This window comes from Sphaerodactylus townsendi, linkage group LG06 (assembly GCF_021028975.2).
Source record: "Sphaerodactylus townsendi isolate TG3544 linkage group LG06, MPM_Stown_v2.3, whole genome shotgun sequence".
NCBI lineage: Eukaryota > Metazoa > Chordata > Lepidosauria > Squamata > Sphaerodactylidae > Sphaerodactylus > Sphaerodactylus townsendi.
Genome location: NC_059430.1, coordinates 89,202,776 through 89,226,389, shown reverse-complemented (window position 1 = coordinate 89,226,389; position 23,614 = coordinate 89,202,776). Strand labels below are relative to the sequence as shown.

Here is a 23,614-nt window from a genome sequence, read left to right as displayed (position 1 = left end):
AAACTAAACTGACTCTAACACTAGCTGAATGCTATAATGTAAACACTACCAAGATAACATAATTGGGGGGAAACCTAAAACAACCTCACTAAACAGCAATAATAGACTAAATACTACGATTTTTAGATCTCCCGCTGTAGGCCACCAGCATTCACACCACCGAAGACTCACAGACTGCTGCCGCCATTGCCGTTCGTGCCTAGCACACTCGGTTTGGAGATAGTTTTTAAAGGAGTACTATTCAGGGGCTGCTGCCACCAGTCCCCACTGTCACCTAGTGGCCTCAGTACTCAGATGATAATATCCAGCCTCAGCTCTCTCGCAGCTTAAGGACTGCTGTTTTTGTATCTGGCATCATTGGTATCTGGGAGCCCTTACTCTCCCTAGGGCACAGCCTGAGGGATGATACTGGGAAACCTCTGTCACTGGCTCTCCTCGATGCATCACAGTCACTAGGCTCAGCCTGCACCGCATCTCAGCGTCCCTCCGATTCAGATTCGATCTTTTTAACCGTTTGCACACTGATAGTCGGAGCTTGGAGACCGCTGCCACCAGTCTCCAACAGTCTTTAAGGGTCTCCATGGTCGTGTGGCTGCACTCAGTCTCAGTCATCACCCTCGTTGGAATACTCCCGGCCACTGCACTTACATACACCGCCCTCTCAGGCAGTCTCGGCCGCCGCCCTTCCCGTCGACTATCATGGTTTATTTTGCTTGGAGGCCCCTGTTCATTTTCGGACACACCCCAGCTGCTGATCTCCAGGGGCCTTCCCTATCTGCCCCTTCCACCAATCCTGGCCAAAAGCCGCAGAGCACCCCTCAGTCACTGACCAGCATAGCCCTTTCACCCAGCAAGCCACTGCCCAAACAAAGCCGGCAGCTCCATCCATCAGCTGTTGGGTCGGGAGCAAGTGCCAGAAAACAGTCCGAAATAAAAACAGAGGTACTTCTAACTGATTCATTTTAGTCTAACTATCTCTATACAGTTGCTCAGCTCTACAAAAATCCTCAAATGAGTCAAAAACAACTCCAATTCTAGGTCCTAAAATACTAACGCATCAGAGCTCTGCTAACCCTGCTATGTTCTGGGCTCCATCTTAGATCAGTGAAGCTGTTAACAGGGAAGAGAGAGTGAGACGGATGCTATTCTGAGATACTTGAGGGAAAGGTGGCTTGAAAGAAGGTTGAGAATATGCAAAACTCTCCTGAAAAGAGATTACCTATTAAATCTCTACCTGGACATCTCTAAAAGCATAAAAGAGCTGAAAACCCAGTGCACAGATATTTTACTTTACTTTTATTTGATTCCTACCACACCCCATGCTCTTGTGGTTTGGAAGTTAAGCTGTAACTTAATTTAATGTGGCCATGTTTTTGAGATCACAGTTGAATTTGTAAGTGGCTCAAATCTTAAACCAGAGATTTCTTTGAACCTGGAATATAATCTCTGTCCTATCCATAAAAGTTTTTTAAGGATACCACAACTCCAATAAACTGACCATATTCTGGCTACATTTATATTTGCACAAAATTCATGAAGCCCTCACCAATTATTTAAAAGTCCTGTTAAAAAGTAACATGCAGCAAACGTTTTCACTCCAAATAAAACGTTGACACTAAACTTACGTAATTTTTGGAGCGGGTTTCACCACTAGGTTTATCTGCAGCCTTTTGGCAAACTGTAGTGTAAATCCTGTGGTCTGAAACAAAAAAATCCCCCCCCCAAAGTTATAAGGAAAAATGGTGGGGGTGGGGTATTTAATCCTAGTAATGGACAGAATTCAAGATTTACATACTGCTTTTCCTGTGCTCAAACTGGGTTGTCTCTAAAGCGTTCACAATACAAAACAGAAAGCGGGACAGAGTTACACTATAATGGGATGTTGTAAGAAAAGAAGATATTGCCCATTCACTGCATTGGTGTACTCATGTGTTCATTTTCCTTGGGTACATCCCCAGATGGGTCAGCATAACTTTCCTACATACGTGGTCTTGATCTGGATTGGGACCACAAGGAAATTTAGGCCTCTTTCTGGCACCATTTTCCCCAACTGGAAATGGCATGAGGCGACAAGTACACTGCAGTGGTTAGTGTTGAATTGAGAGACCCATGTTTAAATTCCCACTTTGCTATGCAAGTTTGGTGGGTGACCATGGGCCAGTCATTTATCTCTCAGCCTAACCTACCTCACAGGGTTATTGTGAAGATAAAATAGAGAAAAGAACAATGTAAGCTGCTTTACATGAGATATACATGAAAAATAAACAAATAAATCTGCCCCAACTTTTACCTCATCAATATATATGGAGCCCTTGATGGGGTAAGCACTACCCTCCAGAGCCATTTTAAGTTTGACAACTGACTTGTGGAGGCTTAAGAACCACCTCCTGCACTTGAGTCCAGATCTATATCATGCACGCTTTTGCTTGTGAAGCTTGGATTCCCCCAATACATTTGATAACACAACCTGATGATGTCCCCCCCCCCCAAAAAAAGCAATCCTGGGGTAGGCCCTCTAATGACTGATAAAGGTCTTCTGACTTTATGAACTGATAGACCATGAAGCAAACAGGATCAACGTGACAGCTTGAGTGCCTCTACAGCAGCTTTGGAAAGAAGAGTACTCACTCCTCCTATGTCTACAGAAAGCAGCAGAGGAAGTGATCCAATGATAGGAACTCAAGGATCACTGTGGTAGGATACCCAGTGACAGGAACTGGGAGAGGAGGAGAAATACAATGGTGAAAATTACTTACTGGCTCAATATCTAAATAGGTCATATGCTCTTGTTTATTTGGGTTCATTCCTTCAACACCTTCCTTGACTTCATCACTTGCATACAAGAAATGTGGCAATGTAATAGCCACTGGCTTGCCTACAGAAGAGAAAGGAGGAAGAACACAAACTATTAACACAAAGTTGGATTACACTACTTGTGCACTACTTGCACAAACTATTTGTTCAACATAGCTTACACACACACACACACACACACACACACACACACTAGCGGGCCCGGCCACGCGTTGCTGTGACTGAGTCTAGTGAAGTGGAAAATAAAGAAAAGGGGAAGTAAACGGTTCGAACATGTGTCATTGCACAATGCTTGCAAGGGAGGGGAGGGGCAAGGGGCCCCTCGCTCCCCTCCCTCTCTCCCGTTCCCTTGCATGGCAACCCGGCCGGTTCCTCCCTAACATTCCCCTTCCTCTGCTAGGGTGGGTGGGTCATGTCCAGATGGCGGGCCCCATTTCTTTCACTCCATAAGGCAGTGGTTTTCAAGGAAGGCATGGTTGGTTCCCTTGTATCAGAGGGTGCTGCTTTGATGGCCAGCAGATGGCGCTGTTGCGGAACAGAACTGTGGTTCCAACTGTCACAGGTGTGGCATGTACACAATGGTGGGATCCAAAAATTTTAGTAACAGGTTCCCATGGTGGTGGGATTCAAACTGTGGCGTAGCACCAGTGGGGCTGGGTTGGGCATGACGGGGGCATGGCCGGGCATTCCGGGGGCAGGGCATTCCTGGGCGGGGCTGTGGCAAGGATGCAGCCGCTGCGCCGGTCCTTGGATGGGAAACAAATGCACGCAGGTGCAGGCTGCCACGCACGCCAGTGCACCTCCTGCTAGACTGCTTCAAGTTCTGCGCGCTACTGCTGAGAGGAGGGGTGTAACTAAGGCAAAAATCATGTGGCAAAATCACCTATTAGTAACCCCCTCTCGGCACACACAAATTATTAGTAACCTACTCTCGGGAACCTGTGAGAACCTGCTGGATCCCACCTCTGCATGTACACAATAACTGGCACAGTTGTGACATAAACACAACAGCAGGTGTGGAAACAGTATGGAAACCTTTGTGGCATTTCACCTCTCCCCTCTTGGGAGAAACTCAGTCCAGTGAGACTGGTGCCCTGAAAGACTTGATTCAATTCTGCAGGGCGTCTAAGATGAAGATGTTCTGCTAGACCAGGGGTAGGGAACCTTTAACACTCAAAGAGCCATTTGGACCCGTTTTCCATGGGAAAAGAAAACACTTGGAGTCGCAAATAATTTTTGACATTTAAAATAAAGATAACACTGTATATATTGGGGTTTTTTTTTACTCCGCTCATTCTGAGAAGTGCATGGATGCGCCCGCCCTGCTGCCTGCAGGGTGGGCAAGGATGAAGCTGGCGGCTCGGCCTTGCCAGCCGCCGGGAAAGTGCCCACCCTGCTTCAACGGGGCAGGCGAGAGGGGAAGCCCACGGTGCGGCCCAGCCGTCCGTGGGCAATTGGTGTGCCCACCCTGCTGCCTGCAGGGTGGACAAGGATGGGGCTGGCGGCTCGGCTCGTGGAGCCGCAGTGCAAGGGCAGAAGAGCCGCATGCGGCTCTCGAGCCACAGGTTCCCTACCTCTGTGCTAGGCCTACACTTGAGGACAGTGATGGTATTATACTAGCTATCTTTCCTTCCCTTCACTTCCCTCTTTTCCCTTTCCCTTTTGGTTTCCCCCTCTCCTTTTTAGTTCTCTGTCTCCCTCCCATTAAAGTACCAAATTTACCAGTGCAGGAGGGTATTTGCCAGTCTGCCTTGCCGCATGGCATAGTGGTTAAATGCTTGCACTGCCACTTACACGGTCAGGAGTTTGATCCCCTTGTGGGTCAGATATCCTGGCAGCTGGCTCATGGTCAACTCAGCCATCCATCCATTCCTTGGTCGGTAAATGAGTACCTAGCTCGTAGCTAGGGGGTAAAGAATAGCCGGGGAAAGCAATGGCAAACTACCCCACAAAAACGGCTTGCCTATGAAATCACTGCTTGCAGTGGTACCCCAGGGTCGGACACGACTGAAAGGGGAAACTTTACCTTTACTTGCAATCATATAAAATATAGAATATGTTTCTTCCCATTTGGGTAAGGTAGGGAAATAATAGCTTATTTTTAAGATACCATTGATACATGTTTGGTATATATTCAGACTAGTTTTAATTATGTATTTAATTTTATATATGCATGAATACTATATGTTGTTAGCTGCCCCAGCCCCACTGAAAATGTGCAGGGTACAAATTAATTTTTTTAAAAAAATTACTGGATATAACTATATCTTGTATGTGAATGAAAGATGTCCCCTTTTTTGATTCCACACTTGGGGAAAAAAACCTAGGCTTGCATTTCAGTAAATACTATAAGGTCCACCAGTAAATACTATAGGACCAAAAGTTCTTGCAGCAGCCATGAGGACTTTGTAATTTGTAAACCAGCTCTGGATGTCTCTGAATATGGGCAGCTGCATTTAGTCAAGAGGACATGTATTTATTAATTTATTTGACTTCTACTCCACGCTTTCAGGGCAGGCTCAGTGTAGCTTTGACCAATTCTCTTCCAAAGCCATCACCACATCAGCTTCTTTTCTGTCCCCTCCAAGCTTCCCCATAAACGCCTACAAACACCTCACAACATAGTGAGAAGTTTTGTGCTTGTGACAAACTAACATAAACAAACAGATCTTTGACAATTGGTTCCCTGATCACTATTGATGATCAGAAGGTAAGTCCCAATGGGGGCTGTTAGTGGTCAGCACCTGTACCAGAGCACGCATTTTCCACTTTAAGTGATCTCCACAGAAGCATATCTGATCATTCATTCAGGAGCTATATGTGACATTTGAGAACATTAACTCTGGGATTCTGTAGTGGTACAACAGTACTTTTTTTTAAAGTTGACATTCAAGACCACACTATTTAACAGTTCTTCGGAAAATAATACCCATGATTTTAATATGATCCCCTCGTTCCTGCAAGTCAATCAAGAAATAATCTGATTCTGTAATCATTCTTGTCCCATTCAAAGCTGCTCCTGACAGGATGGAGGAAACACACGGATCCTGTTGCAGCTATTCAGTTCAATTCACATGGTCCAGATTATTCAGAATCTATCATGTCACATTTCCAACTCTACTAGTTTGCCAAGTTCAAATTCCAGTTTGGTACCTTCTTTACACGTGCTGATGTCCATCACCCCAGCTAATGAGCAGTTCTTTGAAATGGTTTTATCTAGACAGAAGCAGATGTTATCTGGATTGATGAGGGGTGAAGCAAAAGCTCCTGGAGGCACTATGAAGCGATAAAGGGGGATTCCTTTCACAACCTGATCACTGTCAAATTCTCCATAAATGGACCTGCAGAGCAAAAAGAGAAAGATGCTACTTTTCTGTAATCTCTGTTCTGTAATCTCTAATATCAGTGCCCCAGGCCAGAGCCTACAAGTTTGATGCCTTTCACTTTGATGGCCCAGGCTGGCTCAATCTTGCCAAATCTTGGAAGCTAAGCAGTTTCAGCTGTGGTTAATACTTGGCTGGGAGACCACCAAGGCATCCGGGGTTCTTATGCAGATGCAGGCAACGACAAGCCACTTCTGCTCACCTCCTCCTTAAAAACCCTACGGGTATGGCTGTAATCTGACCAGGGAAGAAGGTTAATTCAATCAAGTCACTAAATCAAAAAGATGCAAATAGCATTTTTCCCTACCTGCAGATGTCAGAAGAAAAGAAATACAGCACCTGATCCCTCTTGAGAAAAGGAGGAAATGATGCCCCATCTGTGGATAAAATCAAAGTGGCATATTAACCATGTAACAGCCAGTTGATACGCATTTGACTACTGTCAGGTCATTTCAAATAATAACAACAATTAGATTTATACCCCACCTTTCCCAACCAAAATCAGACTGACAGGAACTTACATACAATAAAATAGTATCCTGGTAATTCCACTAGCACACCCACAGATTCATTTTAGAAGCTAGGATTAAGAACTGGTATAGAGCACACCCTAAATAATGCCTCCACTCTTGCTACATACTCATGGAATCTCTCTTGGCAATGGAAAATCCTTTTCTTACAACTGTTTCAATTTGGAAAACAGTGTAGTTATAAAACTATCGATTTAAGGAATTGAAGCCAGTTCAGTAATTTACACAAGATCACACAGAGTCCACAGCAAAGATGGGATGGCACTGTATGCCACTGTGAGCCACAGCAAGATTGCTTCTTTTTTTAAAAAAAATGCTTGTTGGTGTAGCAATCATTGAAATTTTCATTCCATCTATCCAGGATATGCAGAACTACCTCCAAATATGGGAAACAGAGAGAAACCAATTCAAATGCAATAATTAAGGAAACATGTACCCCTCCTGTTTCTGTAAATGCTCTTAGCTTTGCCAAAAGAATCATCACTCATTTTAGACATTTATCCCCAAAGATGATAAGTAATTTTCACAACCCTGGGATTGTGCAAATGGCAAGCTGGAACATCTGTGCATATCCTAGCCTAACCATGCATCTTCTGTGCTCAAAATTCTAATCCTTTGGGTGAACATCATGGGAGGATGACAGCTTTTCTAATGGAAGCAGACTGATTCCAGATCTACAGACTTTTGATTTGTTATCACTCTTGTTGTTTCAATGTCATTTTAATTTGTTCATTAGTCACTGTAAGTGTAACCCCCATGCCCAGAATGGGTTGGCTCAGAATGGGTTGACCCAGTAAGGGGGTGGAGACTCGGAGCAGCAGAGACGCTGAAAGAGATCTTTTGCAGAAGAACAAGGCTACCAGACTCGGACCTTGATTTCTATAAGCCCTTAACACCTTGTTAAGGTAATTGCAATATTGTTGGAAACTACTGGGAAGGTAGTTGTTGTTTTTGCTATGTTGTAAATGTTGGAGTTTATTGTTTCAGGGTTTTCTTTTGTGGTTGTAATGGGTGAGAGTTCTCCTGGAGACCTTCATCATGTTGCAACCTGTTCATCAAGCCCTTGGAGTCTTCAGGAGCCAGCCAACTTGCAAAGAAGAATTTGGACTTGGCAATATCAGTAGACTGTAAATAGAAGGACTTGAAATGCAACCTGAACAGGACCTTGAATTGTAACGTTAAATGTTGATGTTTTAAAAGTGTTAATTGTAAAGAAAAGTAAACCATATTGTTGTTTTAAAAATTCAGTTGTTGCAGCAACTCATTCCAAAGTACTGCCCCACAGAACCCACAAGCTGAGGGTTACAAATGGCGCCCAACCAGCTGGGGCTTGGAAGTGAGATTGCAAATATAAATTGCTTGCAATGGACGTGAGCAGTGTTGGGGTTTGATCCCCATATAACTGTTTTGTTATGTGATGTAAGTTCAAGAGATGTTGCTATGTGAATTTGAAGCACATGGATTCTGTTTGGCAGTTGCATGAAGGAGGGGATTCCAGTTGCAACCCTTTCACATCCCTTCTGCAAACTAATTGGCTGAATGCAGCAACATTTGCTGGAAAGTTTTGCAAACCTTCAGTGCAGCTAAGTTTGGAACAGTTGGAAATCCTTGCAAGGGAAGAAAGACAATGTTCTGCATTCAGATGCACAAAAATGTGGTTTCCTCCAAGTACAGGAATCTCTGGGGAAATCATTATTGTGCAATGGATTTCAAAGAGTTAGACATTGTGATTACTGTCGGGACTGACAGAATTTTAGTGGGGAGAATGTAACCCCCCATGCCCAGTATGGGTTGGCCCAGAATGGAGTTGACCCAGTAAGGGGTAGAGACCAGGAGCAGCAGAGAGGCTGAAAGAGCTCTTTTGCAGAAGAACAAGGCTACCAGGACTCGGACCTTGATTTCTATAAGCCCTTAACACCTTGTTAAGGTAATTGCAATATTGTTGGAAACTACTGGGAAGGTAGTTGTTGTTTTTTGCTATGTTGTAAATGTTGGAGTTTATTGTTTCAGGGTTTTCTTTTGTGGTTGTAATGGGTGAGAGTTCTCCTGGAGACCTTCATCATGTTGCAACCTGTTCATCAAGCCCTTGGAGTCTTCAGGAGCCAGCCAACTTGCAAAGAAGAATTTGGACTTGGCAATATCAGTAGACTGTAAATAGAAGGACTTGAAATGCAACCTGAACAGGACCTTGAATTGTAACGTTAAATGTTGATGTTTTAAAAGTGTTAATTGTAAAGAAAAGTAAACCATATTGTTGTTTAAAAATTGTTGTTGCAACTCATTCCAAGTACTGCCCCACAGAACCCACAAGCTGAGGTTACATAAGCACATTGGAACATGGGAAACCAAAGATCTGGGTCCAAGAGATATTTCCACTAACAGAAAGGGAAGAAATTTCACAGATTCCCCTTGTCCTCTTGCTGCATACTTGCTGCATACCCCTGCTATTCCTGGTGGGTTCCTTCCTTCAGCAGCATTTCAGGAAGCATGTGAGGCTGCAATGGATAAGGGATTCCTATTCTGCTAGTGGAAATCCTTTATATCAACTGAGAATATCAATGGAATCCTGGGCAGAACATGCAAATATCTGAGAAAGTTTTCAGCAGCATGCATTCAAGATGTGACACCTCCCATCTGCAGGAGTCCATATCTCTCCTCACCCCCACATCAATTTTGTTTCTTGTGTAAATCTGACAATGAGGATCTATCAGAGAATAAGATCTCCACAACAGAATATGCTAGAGTAGACAATGTGGCTGATGGGGAGGCCTGTCATTTTAAAATAATGTTCTCCTTTGATAGTCACGGTTTACAAGAATCAACCAGTATTTTAAAAAAAATTATTTGCACAACTTGTTTCTTACATTTAGGATGTTTTTTTTTTGTTTCCCTAGTGAAATATTAACACTTTCTGCAGTGTGAAGTCACAGAATGGACTATATTGCTCATTCTTACAACTTCCCCAGCAAATGTTTTGCCAAGTGGGAGGAGCACAAAATCTCCAGCAAACACATTTGGTTGTCTCCTCCCCAGCCTAATCAGTGAAAGACAGCATGCTGCATTGGCACAGCAGGCATTATGCTGATAGAGAAGGTGGTGGGACACACCATCAGTGAGCAAGAACGGAAGAAGGGTCATACTTGGGTTGCTTGGTATCACAAAAATATGCATTAGATATGAAAAAGGAACGGGTACAGTTGACCTAGGAGGAGGAAGACATTTTTTTTTAAAAAAGGCAGAATATGCACACTAGTCCATCCATTAAGAAGGAAAAGTGTTGGATTGCCAGAGAGAATCATCACCTCATCAGGCAATGCACAGAAGAATCCTCTCAGTCTAGTCTACTCAGAGGTATTTCATGAGTGTAGGCCTGCCAAGCTGAGCAAAGAAACTAGCAGGAAGATTGGGCACAGGGACATGGGGTATGTGACATTGGCAGCATCTCTATGTCATTCCCAGGGGAAAAAATAGATGTCATGTAGAGAAGCTCTAAAAAACACCAGGAACACTGCCAGGCTATAGCCTATTCCCTAGGGTTGGTTTCAGAAAAAAAAAATTGAAACAGAATCTGGTCAGGATTGATATTGAGCCTGTCAAGATGCATTTACCTGTTAAAGGGCATTACGCTTGTGGAAATTGCATGTGATTTAGCCATTTCTACTCAAGAAGTTTTCCATCCTTTTGTTAAATTCAGACACATTATTAATCATTATTCCAATTGTAATACCAAGGACTGTGTATATTTAATCTCATGTGTCGTCAAGCCTTTTATGTCGGGTTCACGCGTAGACCAGTAAAACAGGATTTTGGAAGACATTCCTCCAACATCAGATTTTAAAAGGTTGATGAACCTTTAGTTCAACAATATATACATAAAAGTCATACAGAGACTTGAGTTTTTGGTTTTGTATAAACATCATTCCAACCACATTCTGGAAAATGTGCCCCAAATTCTGCTTAGAGAAGAAGCTTAGAACTTTTCAAACAAGTTGGGGTTTGAATCAGGATTTGAGTTGTTATTTGTGATTAATATCACTTTATACTACCATGTTCCTTTAAGTCTCTTTAAGTTCTGTCCATTTTTGGCTGAAACAGCTGCAAACAATATAAGCTAGCAGGCTTGGTTATTTCTTTCTCTGCTAATTATTGGTGATGCTTCATCCATTGTGCTTAGATGCATTTGGTTTGAGAATTTTGATACTTCATCTTCTGAAGTTATACTATTAGGCTAGATGCCTTGATACATTCTGTATATGTAAGTATGAATTATGTGAATTTATGTAGTTTATTAAGTTTCTTTATATATAATATATTTTCACTGGCATTATAATGTGGTCTCTGCAGAATTGTTGTGGCTGAACAAGTGTTTAACTTACCAGGGTTAGTGCTACTGATATCTATTTGATGGCCAGCTTATCTCCTGATGTGGCATCCAGCTGAACATCTGGCAACTGGAGTACTTCCAACTTTTGATATTTATTCATGCTTATGCATGGCCAGTTTTTCTCTTTACATGGTATCCAGGTGAGATCTGGCAACTGGAGTACTTCAAGCCTCTATCATCAGAGCAACAAGCAGAATACTATTTGGGTAGTCCAATGTTTTGATGAAGGACAAGAATTCATTTCATTTCAGTTGACTTGATTACTGGAGGTCTGTTTGATGCTTACAATTGAATTGCAAGGATTTCACTGAAGGGATATTATTTATACAGAGACTCATTATCTTTTGTGCATATTTTGGGAATCCTTTTCTGTTTGTTAGTATTGTTCATGTACTGCATTATTATTTCCATTGTTGATATTTGGATATAGTGTTTTTAATCATTTCAATTAAAGTTTATGATTTTATTGCTGTTCTTTTGAGTCAGGCAGAGTAATTTTTCTTCCTAGAGCTTCCCCATTTCATTTTGGAGTTTTCCACTAATGTCACAGCTAATGTCACAGATTTTTTTAAAAATTCTCCTGCTGCTGCTTGGGTGTTCATAGCAAGGTAGCCCTTTATGAAGATAAAAATGGACAACACCTCATGCCACTTTGAGCTCCTAGGAAGCAAGGCAAAATAAGAAATCTTACTAAAATGGGTCTCTGTATTCTCTATCTCAGTATGGAGTTCTCTAACAATAGCAACATGCCTTGTCGGAACTTTATTCAAAAGCAGTCTCCCATTCATTCACACATGGCCTGTTCATGCTAACATTAGGCAGAGAGCTGGAATTTGGCTAGGGAGCCACTGCATGAGCATTCTTTGATGTGCAAATAGGGTTTCCCAGTCTTGTTAAATCAGGATAATCATTCCTTGTTTAACTGGTTCAGGAGTTGCCTGTTCAATAGCTAAATACTTCTGCTTTAGAAGTTTTGGGATTTCCAGTCCTGATTCCAAGAATACAAAATTGCTGTTACCCTGGAAATGAACCAATATAACATTTCCTAATTATTTGCTTTGAAAAGATGAATTGTCTTTGTGATCTTCCAAGTGAATCATTGGCCATGTGACAGAATGAACAATCTACTTACTAATAAACAGGCACTCTGATCCTCACAAGCAGCTGACCTACAGAGAAACCACTGCTGATGCATACAGCTGGGGGGGGGGGGATTTCTAGAATTTCCTGGAAAGATTGCTGCAACAGAATCTCACATGACTTATCTCATGGCACATCTTCTCCTTTAGTTGTGTCATCCTGCCCTTTGTCCCCTGTTGCCCCATGCCATGGGGGGGGGGGGGAATCAAACCTGCTAGAAGGAATTTGATCGGAAAGAAATGCCAAGCTATTAGTCCTTCTTGTCCATCAGCCTGTTTTCTGATAAGGGAACCCAGATGTTCAGAAGAGACAAAAAGACAAGCAAGTAAACACAAAAATCTCAAAGTAGACCCAGTTCTGGATTCTATACACACACTTACCTGTCCCGTTGACCATGTCACAATAACTATACCAGAATGACAGGGTGCTGTAATGAGAAGGGAGAAAAATGATTCCACTTAGGACATAAGGAGGCCCAATTCATTAGAAAGGCCATGTGGCATTTTTTTAAAACTATCCAATCAAAAGGAGGGGAAGTGTGTTGTCTCATGCAGATGAAGGTCTGTGGCATATGTGCAGCACCGTCCATCCATGCACAGTTCAGGACTGCATACTTCACAGCTTGGAACTGAGAGGTGGTACCAGGTCTGGTACACAGCTGGGCTGTTTACCCATTCTCATTGCTTTAATTTTCTGGTAGCATGGGGGTGGGACTTTATAGTAAACACTTTTCACCATTCCTCTGGGATGAATCTTTCTTCCAAATGTCCTTACCAGTGCATCTGTTATTGCACTTACATCTGGAATTCAGGTACTTTTTCTATGACTTGCATTCATCATGAAACAGATGAAAGGGGGATTAGAATACACTGACAATTTGTTCAAGTCTTTGAACACTCTCTGTACCTTACAGGGCACCCTGTAACTCATGTTGACTACTGAACCTCTCTAAACACTGACATGGAAAGGAATATTTTACTGAAACAATATCTACACCTAGTTCTGTTTTTTAACTTTGCTGTGTCACTCTGTTATTAAGAAATTCTTTGTTATCATTCTCTTTGGGGATTGTTTTAAATCTGTTTTTTTTCTCTGTATTTTACCTGTATTGTCTTATATGCGAATAAAGGCTTGGTGCTATTACTACATTTTATTAAGGTGGGTTCCGAGGAGATTTTGTTCTCTGTGCATGCCCAATAACAATTCAGCAGTTCTCAAATACCAACCACAGTTCATGTTTTTCTTAAGTCAACATACTAAAGAACAGCACAGCTGGTCTACACTAACAAAAGGATAAATAGAGCAAAGCAAAACAAAACGAGGTGTTCAAAGAATATTCAAATATGTAAACAATATTTTTTTGATGATCCTGAAATGTCCTACATCAAAATGCTCTCTCAGAGGCATCAAACCTTGCTTTCAACAAGAATTCAAAAAAAAATCTCAAACAGCTGGCCATCTGCTGACCTAAAGCCATAACAACAAAGCAGAATTACATATTCTTATCAAACTAATTCAAATTATTGAAGTTAACAGTCAGGTTGTTGTTGTGGGTTTTCCGGGCTGTGTGGCCGTGGTCTGGTAGATCTTGTTCCTAACATTTCGCCTGCATCTGTGGCTGGCATCTTCAGAGACGTATCACAGAGATGCCAGCCACAGATGCAGGCAAAATGTTAAGGACAAGATCTACCAGACCACGGTCATACAGCCAGGAAAACCCACAACAACCAGTTGAATCCAGCCATGAATACCTTCGACAATACATTTAACAGTCAGGGTGCACCTATGAGTCCCATGCATTGCTGTGGCCCAGGGGTTGTTGAGCAAACCCTGCAGTGTTATCAGGCTGATAACACTGTAATCTCCACTCAATTTGAACCCAGACCACAGCAACTCAGAGAACAGGTATTGGCTTACTTGCTGCCTCCTCCCATACTCCATATTCCTAGCATCTAATGTAATCACCCAACTGGGATCTTCTCCAGAAAGTTAAAGGGACAATTGACCCATGAGTATAACACAACAAAGAGCAGCTGAGATTCACCTTGGCCACCATTGCTGCCTGGGGCGGGCCAGGGAGAGGGGCAGGGAGAATGGCAGGCTCAGTGCTGGCATCCAGCCCAGCATGGGGCTGGGCTGCCCAGCTTGCGACATGCCTGGAGGAGACAGGGGTGCGGCCTTATATGGGCAGGCTGGGCCATCCCACACCTCTTCTCTCCCGAGGATCAATGGCTTTTCCCTCCCTCCCGAGTCTGAGATTTTAGTTGATGGCATTCTGTTTATGGTGATTGTTGTTGCTACTTGCATTTCATCTGTCACAGCCTGGTGGAATGCACATGGGGACTGATCCATTCAGGGGAGGAGGAGCCTGCGTGCCAGCCCTCCCCATCTGGTGGGGGCCTCCACTGAAAACAAGGTGTGGGAAGGAGAGAAGATGCACATGCCTCTATCATGGGAGTGCATTTTCTGCATATCAGCTCACACAGCAACTGAGAAACCTTAGTCAGATGCCAATAGCAAAACAGTTAGAGAAGGGGGAAGGCAGAAAAAAAGTATCAGATATACAGCACAGCATGATAAAAGAAAGTTAGAAATGGAGATCACGTAATTCCAAAGATTTTTCTAAATGGGTGCTCCGCGACCCATGATTCCAGCCCCAGGGCTGGGAGTCTACCCCATTAAGGTATTCTTTGTTTTCAACTTTGAAAATTGCCAATTGGGAGAGATACCTCTATAGAACAAACCTCAGTGACTTGCTACCAAATAGTACAGGTTTGTTCAGAAGTTACATTTTACCCAATTCATCACAAGGTTCATTCTTGAGTCTTGGAATGATACTACACACGATGATGCCTTAAAAACAAGTTAAGGTATTGGTCCAACTCCTCCAGTGCTGTCTATTTTAACTGGTAGCAGCTGTCTAAGGTACCAGGCAGAGGACCCTTACATCAACTGCTACCTAACTGTTTAGCTGGAGAAAACCAGCGACTGAACTGAAGACCTTCTGAATGCCAAGGAAGTGTTATCCCATTAAGTTGTGGCACCTAACCATCCAAGTGTATGCACTGGTTTTAAACGGTGTATCAGAAACTGTGGTGGGTTCTTTTTATTTTTACCCTCTCCAAGGACTCACCTCCTGGCTTCTAGGGGCCAATGAAAACAACTGGCCAGGAGAAGTACCAGAATCCTTCAATGGTCCTGATTTGGCTTTGGTGGAAGAGATTTTCAGATTTCTTCTGGGGCATCCCAAAGGATTGGTTCTAGTGTCCGTACAAGCAAGCAAATGGTCCTCTTGCATCAGAGCTTCGTTTCTCCAGAGGTGGATCAGGATTCATCCCAGCCCTTTTTGCAATGAACTCAGGGAGGCATCCTTGGACTGCACAATTTTTTCTTCTCGTCCACATGTTTTCTATTGCTCTTTCTAGTCTGAACCAAGCTATGAATTTCTTGGAGGTATTTTTACCCTGCTTAAACCTCAGCTCAGAGGTAGGTAGAAAAACAATGTATTTGCTATCTGATCATGGTCCTTTATGCATGCAGTGCTTACCCTGTGGCCATCAGCCTTGCAGTGGGTTTTTCCTGCTTTTTTCAGTGGAATATCCCTGCTATGAAGTATCCCTGGCAAAGCCAATCCACCATTTTACCCACCCATTCTCTCTGTACAACTCTGTACAACTCTGTACTGTACAACAGTAGGGGAAGTTGCTCTCTCCTGGCACACATAGAGACCAGACGAGCTCTGCCATGTGCAACAGTCTTTGACCAATCTGCAAAATCATCAGATTTATACACACACACACAAACACACAAATATATATATAAATAACATGTCATGCCATCCATAATGCCAATTTGTAGGTACCCTTGAAAAAGGTGTACACATTCCCCCACAACCATAGAGTACCTCTTGTTTTTATAGCTGTGGATGAGTGCTGTCTTGCTTATATCATCTTTCCCACTGTAGACAGTGTAAAGGCCATCAAGTGTTTCATTGTACTGCAGACAGAAGGGAGAAGAACTTATTTTCGATATGAACAAGTCAAGGATAAAACCACACCTTCCTTTGAATGAGGCAGACACAGATAATAATTCTGAAAGATGGGCATTCTTCACCACTGGGTTCTTTGTGGTTGATAATGCTATCAAGTTGTTTTCAAGGCAAGAGACAAACCCGGGTGGTTTGGTACTGCCTGCTTCTGCACAGCAACCTGGGACTTCATTGGATTGACCCTGCTGAGCTTCTGAGATGTAACAAGATGAGGATAGTCTGGGACATCCATGTCAGGGAAACCTGGTTCTTACTAGTAAATGTATGTATCTCTTTTTAATTAGAGCAGTGGAGATATTGCTGGGTTGGGAAAGGCCAACAAGAACAGTCAATTCAGCAAAAGATCTTTTTAAAAAGAGCATGTTAGAGGATCTTGTGCTTCTACAGCCTTGCGCCCTTTTAAGAATGCCACGACAAAGCTATTAATGACCCCAAATTAAACTACAATAAATATGGAAAGCAACTTCTCATCCCACTGACTAGGGAGAGGCAACAACTGCCACTTCGGAAATGAGCAGATGGCAGGACTAACTTGATCATGATCCAGCCTGACATTATAAAGCAGAATCTAGCTAAACCTACGATTAGAGCAGTAATATGGTGCTAGAGGCAAGGAGATTAACTGTACTCCTATTTAAGGGATGCATGGGCACCCACATATATTAGACTTGATTGGCATGGTTGAATGAAGACTGAGAGGTGTGGTCTACAGACAAAAGCTAACTGCTGAAGCTGGTGGTACACAGGACAAGTTTTAGATGCCTTACAGCTTAAAAATGAGACACACCCAAATATGGGACATTTAGTTCTTTTAGAGGACATGCTAGTGGCCCAAAACTACTTATTCTGCTACCATCCAATGAGAGACAGCTTTGGAGGTTGGGTGAGGGCTTTAAGCAGAGAAATTCAAATTTTCATGCACCACAAGTCCCTTGGTTTCCAATGTGATTGGGATAATCCACCAAACTATTTGATCTGCTAGGCCAGCTCAAACATGTAAAAAAAGATGGCATGGCAGGGGTTTGGAAAGGTCAGTCATGATTGGTGGCATTACAAGAAGATAGCCTTAAGCCAGCCATCCTGCTTCTTTAAGCAAGAACAAATCACACTGTTACTGCTGTAAGACCTGCCTACTTTCAAAAATAATTCTAGCATCTATTGGAAGGGAATCATGTTTACTTACTATCTTAGGGAGAATAAAAATAGGCCTGGCTTGTGGAGACATTTCACTGTTACATAGCACCAGTATATAGGAATTTTAGTCTCCAATCTTCAGTCAAATCATACTTTCTAAACTCCATGGAATTAAGGGGATACATGTTCTGGCAGCCCCTTCTTCTAGTCAAGAATACCAGGGAAATGGTCTTAAAGTGGCATTTTTCTTACTTTTAAAACCACAGAAGGCTATGAGCAGGGAACCTCAGAGATCTCATGCATCCCTACCAACCTGACTACTAATTAAGATCTTTAAGCTCATGTTCTGTGAGGAAAAGAACTGGACGACCCCCAAGAGAGTGGTTTGTGGAGTGTTCACCCTAGACAATTTGTCTGCCACTTCTTGACAACTTTCCTGTAAGTGCCAGGTAAAGATAATTTTATTTGAATGGTCCTTTAGTCACACTTATTTTCACAATCATTTTACTCACTGTTTAACATATTCATTTTTGTATTAAACGTGTGGCTGTTTTGGTTGACAGGCCCAGAGTTACAAGCAAATATTTATTTATTTTATTTATTTATCTGTATACTTATTACTCCCCCATCACTGAAGTCCCTGGTGCCTTGGTTGTTTTGGTGCTTTTCCATTAACTTATGCTGGTTTTAGGCTGTTTTCAGATATTTAGTGCATGGGTGTGTTTACTTTGAACAGCTGGTTAATATTTTTTCAGTGAAATTATGTTGGTTTAAACTGTAACAAGCAATCTGCTGGAGAGGCAGCAAAGCAATCATTTGAATAAATAAATGAAACCTACCGGGACCAAAATTCCCACTTTCGTATCTATTGGAAAGGGAACTTTCTTCAAAAAGGGATCTTCATAGCCCCAGAGCAATTCTTTCACCGTTCTGTTCTGAAGCAGGAATGACTTTGAAGACTTCATCCAAACATTCAACAGTGTTTGTACAAGACTACTTGGATACAAGACAGGCGCTGTCTGTGAATAAACACAGAGACACAAGCACCCATAAGTGACCATGCACAACCTAGTCCATGACACCTTTATTTAAACCCAAGCGATGACCAGTGGGGTGGAGGGGAGACAGGATTTGCCCAGCTTCAGCTCCTATTCAGCTTATCTCAAGGCCCTTCAGCTTAAAAACCAAACAAAAAGCAACGAATCACAACATTCAACATAATGTGTTCTTTCAGCCTTAGCCTTTACCAGCTGCAGGAAATGAGTATTTGGTTGGACTGAGAACATGAGATAGCCCTGTAATTAGAACTCCCAAATTGTCAACCACATCCCTATAAACTTCAGCAGTAACCAAATGGTGTTTGGGGAACAAATGTTAGCATTAATGTCAGGTATTTGTAGCAATTATACGCTAAATCCTTAATAGAGATGAACAGTTTTTATCAGATTGCAACTTAAATGCCACAGAAGGGTGTTCACCATAACCATCATATCCTAGGTACCAACTTCCATTTGTGTAAAATTTCAAAGTTACCGCCAGTAAACCTGAATGACAACACTGGACCCACAATGGGAAGCATTATCTTCAAAATATTAAATCTGCATATTACCTGCCTATGTCCATGTGGATGCTGTCTTTAAAATGGAGATGGTGGTGGTAATAAAACTGGCCTAGTAAACGTCCTGGTATAATGATTTGCTTATATTCTCTCATTTTTAATGACTGACTCTATCAGTTGTTTATCTGTAGCATTAGATGTCTGATTAATAGCTGTACACTTATTAATGGAGTTATCAGGATTGCCAAAGTATGCAGTGCATTATCAAGACTTAGGAATGTGTCCAAGTGTTTATCATTGAGTTACAGCTGCATTTATGACTCATCCACAACCCATGAAGAACCAAAGAGGCAATTCATCAGATTTAGTCCAACCTTCATGTGTCCTTGGGGTTGGGGTTGTGGGGCAGGGAAGGTGAGGTCAAACCCAACCAGCTGATGGATTAACTCCCCTGGTGTTTTTAGCAACCTGTGGGGGTTTCAAAGCAAGAGATGTTCAGAGGTGGTTTGCCATTGCCTGCAACCTAGACTGAAAGAAATAACGTATCATGGTTCAGGAAAAAGAGGGGAAACATGCCACACACCTCAAAGCAAGCTAACCATTACCCAGATGCAAAAAGATAAGCAGTAATTCAAAGGGATGCAAACAAGTCCAGTGTCTTTCTACAGCTCATGTCCCAAGATAGTTGTCAATGTGCTTTTCTTAAGGACTGTAGTCACAGAGGGGCTGAACAGCTCCAGAAAGAGCACCACTTCAGCACTAATTGGCACCATTGTTAGTAGCCCTGTCCAGGAAGCCAAATATAGGGAGGTCAAGGGATTTGAGACAGTTTCTTCCCATGGGTTGGGGCAAAGAGAGGTGTCTGCAGCTGCTTAAATACAAACTCCACAACATTTCTACAGAACCAGATGAAGAACAGACAAGCAGCTACACATCCTCCTGCTCAAACTGATTACCTCCCTTTGCTTCTTGCTCTATGTTTTGAAGCAGACGAGAACAAGGCCCAATGTTCTGCAGACTGGGTCCTCAAAAAAATTTTGAGACTTAGTTTACTTACCACAACAGCAAAGTTGACAATGGTGAAAGAGTCGTTTTCCGGCCCAATGGAAAGATCAGGTTCAAAGCGAGCAATGTTTGGCAAGAAGAAAGATATTGTTGAGTCTGAATTTTCAGTGATGTTTTGTTTAGGTAAATACCTCAGCCTTGGAATGGAAAGATAAAAAAAATACACTCAGACACAAAAACCTGGTTTGAAAGCAAAGCTGCTTCCATATGGCAAAGATTCTTTAATACCTCTCATTGCTGTTGCAAATGCAGAGGCATTCTCAAAGGCAAAGGAACATCCACACTGTGTCTTTGGCTGATCATGCACAATGTATCTGGTGCACGATGGGAGCAAATATCATCGCAGCAAGATTTCTTGTATGGATGTATTTTCTGGAGTCCCACTTTTACTTTCCATTCTCTCTGCAGAAAGCGAGACCACGTCTAGCTCAACTTTAATTTGCTTTGCTGTCAGAGCAGGACAGATAATAGCAGAAAGGGCTTTTCCAAGGAATAGTATAAGCAGGATCTCATTTGGTCTCAACCCCACTTCCCTCGCTTTACTTGCAGGCTTCCTTAGGTTCAGGAGGGTTTTTAAAAGTTTATTTAAAACCAGCCTTTCTTTCTCTTAAAACAAGCCTTTCTCTTAAAACAAGCCATGGCAGGGGGGAGAGAGAGGGGGGGGGAAAGGAAGGAAGGAAGGAAGGAAGGCAGGAAGGCAGGAAGGAAGGAAGGCAGGAAGGAAGGCAGGAAGGAAGGAAGGAAGGAAGGAAGGAAGGAAGGAAGGAAGGAAGGAAGGAAGGAAGGAAGGAAGGAAGGAAGGAAGGAAGGAAGGAAGGAAGGAAGGAAGGAAGGAAGGAAGGAAAGAGAGATAGGAAGGAAGGAAGGAAGGAAGGAAGGAAGGAAGGAAGGAAGGAAGGAAGGAAGGAAGGAAGGAAGGAAGGAAGGAAGGAAGGAAGGAAGGAAGGAAGGAAGGAAAGGCGAGAGATCTATGCCTTTAAGGTTGATTTGATAGGTAAAGTTAAGAGAGCTGGAAGAGTTCAGCAGACAAACTGTGGGCTTCCTCTTTGTGTACTGACAGAGAAATGCAAGGAGACACCACTACAAGCTCACTGTGCAGTGTAGAGCTCTGAGGTAAGCTTTCCATGCAAAGTGGGCCTTTGTCAGTTGTTTCCATTTTCCCCACCACTGTTTTTCATTAAAAAAAACCAGTAATAGTTGTAACATTATAACAATATTTTGCAATAGCTTTCTTTTAAAAAATTAGACTCTCCAGCAGTTTCAGTTGTACAGAAAAAAGTTTAGCCTCTACTTTTCCCTTACAGCTCTGCAACAAAATGGGCAAGAGTCCAACTTTTAAAAATAATTAAAGCTGGGAACTAATACACTGATGTGATAGATAACAATGTAGCTGTTATTGATTTAACCAACCAAGCCCCAAGTCCTCTTGCAGAAGGAGGGATAGAGGTAAGGAAAATGGGGCCAATGTGGGCAGGATCTGAAACAAGGTGCCCCTTTTTCCTCATGTGACATATCAAAGGCATTTGTGTCCCAATGTTTGTAAGAAAAAACTAAACCTGGTTGGGAAAGATGGCTGAAAACAGTGGAACATCATGTAGATGTCCCCCAAAAGAAGCCAAGGTAGACCAAAACCTCTGTGCAGAAATAGGCTTCAAATAGATAGGACCACGGCCAGATAACAAAACGAATTCTCAATAAGAACAGGTAATAGCTGTTCACATCAAGATGCCAACTGATAGGTGATCTTTGCCAAGCAAGTGCGAGTAGGCTTCTTAAAAAAATAATCACAAAGGAATCATAGAGGGCTGCTTTCAAAGGATCGTTGCTGGCCTTGTATTCTGGACATTCCATTCAGCACAAAATCAAGGAGGGTTGTCTTAGGAATATGAAGTTCGGCATAAACTTTTTTAAACATATCAAAAACATGACAACCAAACTGCATTAATCCTTCAAGTATGTATGAATTACTCTGGAGAGGAGATCCCGGATCCATTCTGTCCAGAAGCTTCCCAGAATGAGAAGCTGGATGGTCCCAGGAAATCCACCAACAGGAAATGAATATAACAGCTATCCTTTGCTCTCCCCCAAAATTGGTTGCTGCCATATTTTACTCATCTGAGACTAACCTTCTAGATGTTATTATAGCATTTTCAGACTACATTATGGTAAAAAGCTAAAAGACACACTTTGATTACTTGTGGGAATTTTTTTTTAGAAGCTGTTCAGGACAACTCACATCCTAGAGAGTAGACATCTATGGGCATCTTCACACAAACACCATTTTGAATAGTGCTTCATTACGACTTTCTAAATTTATGACTAGAATTTTCACACTTTTGGAATGAACATCATAATCTGTACATTCACAAATTTTCATTATTTTTTTCTGTGTTAAGGCATTTGAATGCTGACATCAGAATTTGTGAGCTTTTCTCTTTTCACAGCAGTCCCACCATACATGCTGAATTGATTATTGGAGCATGTGTAGTCATAAAAGGAAAGAGCAAAGAGCTTTACCAAAAATTGATTCTGTAAATTAAAGCAGCAGCACATTCCTGTATACGTAATCTCTGTGAATACTATGCAGAGAGAAAAAGGCAAAGAACTACATTAAAAGTTACCCTAAATTTGATTCATGAGTTTCATTAAAATACGAGAAAGGTAAGAGATCCCACTCAATCAGTTGCCTTCCCCATATGAGTTCAACTCTTCAAGCAATCACAACCCGGAAACCACACAGCATCCCAATCACATGAGCATCAGTGTAGTTAACAAGCTAGACTGGGATCAAGAAGCACCTGGTTTGAATCTGCTGTGGAAGCTTGCTGGGGGCCCTTGCACCAATCAAATACTTTCAGCCTAATCTTTCAGCGCTATGAGGAGAAAACTGAGGCTGGGAGAATAATGTTGCAGAGCACTTTGTGAAGAAAGGTGGGAGTATACGTAAGGAACTAACTAAAGCACTTTGAGGCCCCTTGCGCACATGCAGAATAATGCACTTTCAATTCACTTTCACAACTGTTTGCCAGTGGACTTGGCTATTCCGCACAGCTTCAAAGTGCACTGAAAGTGGATTGAAAGTGCATTATGCTGCATGTGCGGAAGGGGCCTGAGTCTCCATATGAAGTACCAGGGTCACTATGCAGAGGCAGGCAGTGGCAAACCACTGAGCATTTCATGCCTTGAAAACCTTATGGAGTTGCCATAGGTTGGCTGTGACTTGTCAGCATTTTACACAGATGTTAAACACAGGCTTAGTTGCCTACAAGGTTCACACGTGCTTAACAAGGGCTGCATAATACTCCACACTTTCCCTATGTTAGCAAATGTAGGTCAACTGCTATAAGGAGGTATCACAAAAATCAAAATCAATTTGTATACAGTGAGATCAGATAAAGAAAACTCATCACATCTGTGCTTATGCCTCATATGCCAAACGTATTCTAAAAGAGAGGGAGAGGTTTCAAATTGATTCCACACCCTGCGTTCTAGAATGCAAAACTCACTATGAATATTCTGATTAGCTGGCATCTCATAGACTTGGAAGCATCCGCAGAT

General features: G+C 42.3%; 1 protein-coding gene across 6 annotated transcripts in view; it reads right to left on the bottom strand.

Annotated features, from left to right (window-relative positions):
* Positions 1-23,614, bottom strand: part of CD36 (CD36 molecule) — a 98,616-nt gene that overhangs the window by 3,448 nt on the left and 71,554 nt on the right. For all 6 annotated transcript variants that reach the window (XM_048502356.1, XM_048502358.1, XM_048502359.1 and 3 more), the window contains 8 exons: positions 20,049-20,193; positions 18,273-18,452; positions 16,156-16,247; positions 12,632-12,678; positions 6,505-6,574; positions 5,968-6,155; positions 2,757-2,875; positions 1,626-1,699 (listed from right to left, as the gene is read on the bottom strand). In XM_048502356.1, coding sequence (XP_048358313.1) covers positions 1,626-1,699; positions 2,757-2,875; positions 5,968-6,155; positions 6,505-6,574; positions 12,632-12,678; positions 16,156-16,247; positions 18,273-18,452; positions 20,049-20,193 — 915 coding nt within the window. The remainder of the gene's footprint in view (positions 1-1,625; positions 1,700-2,756; positions 2,876-5,967; positions 6,156-6,504; positions 6,575-12,631; positions 12,679-16,155; positions 16,248-18,272; positions 18,453-20,048; positions 20,194-23,614) is intronic.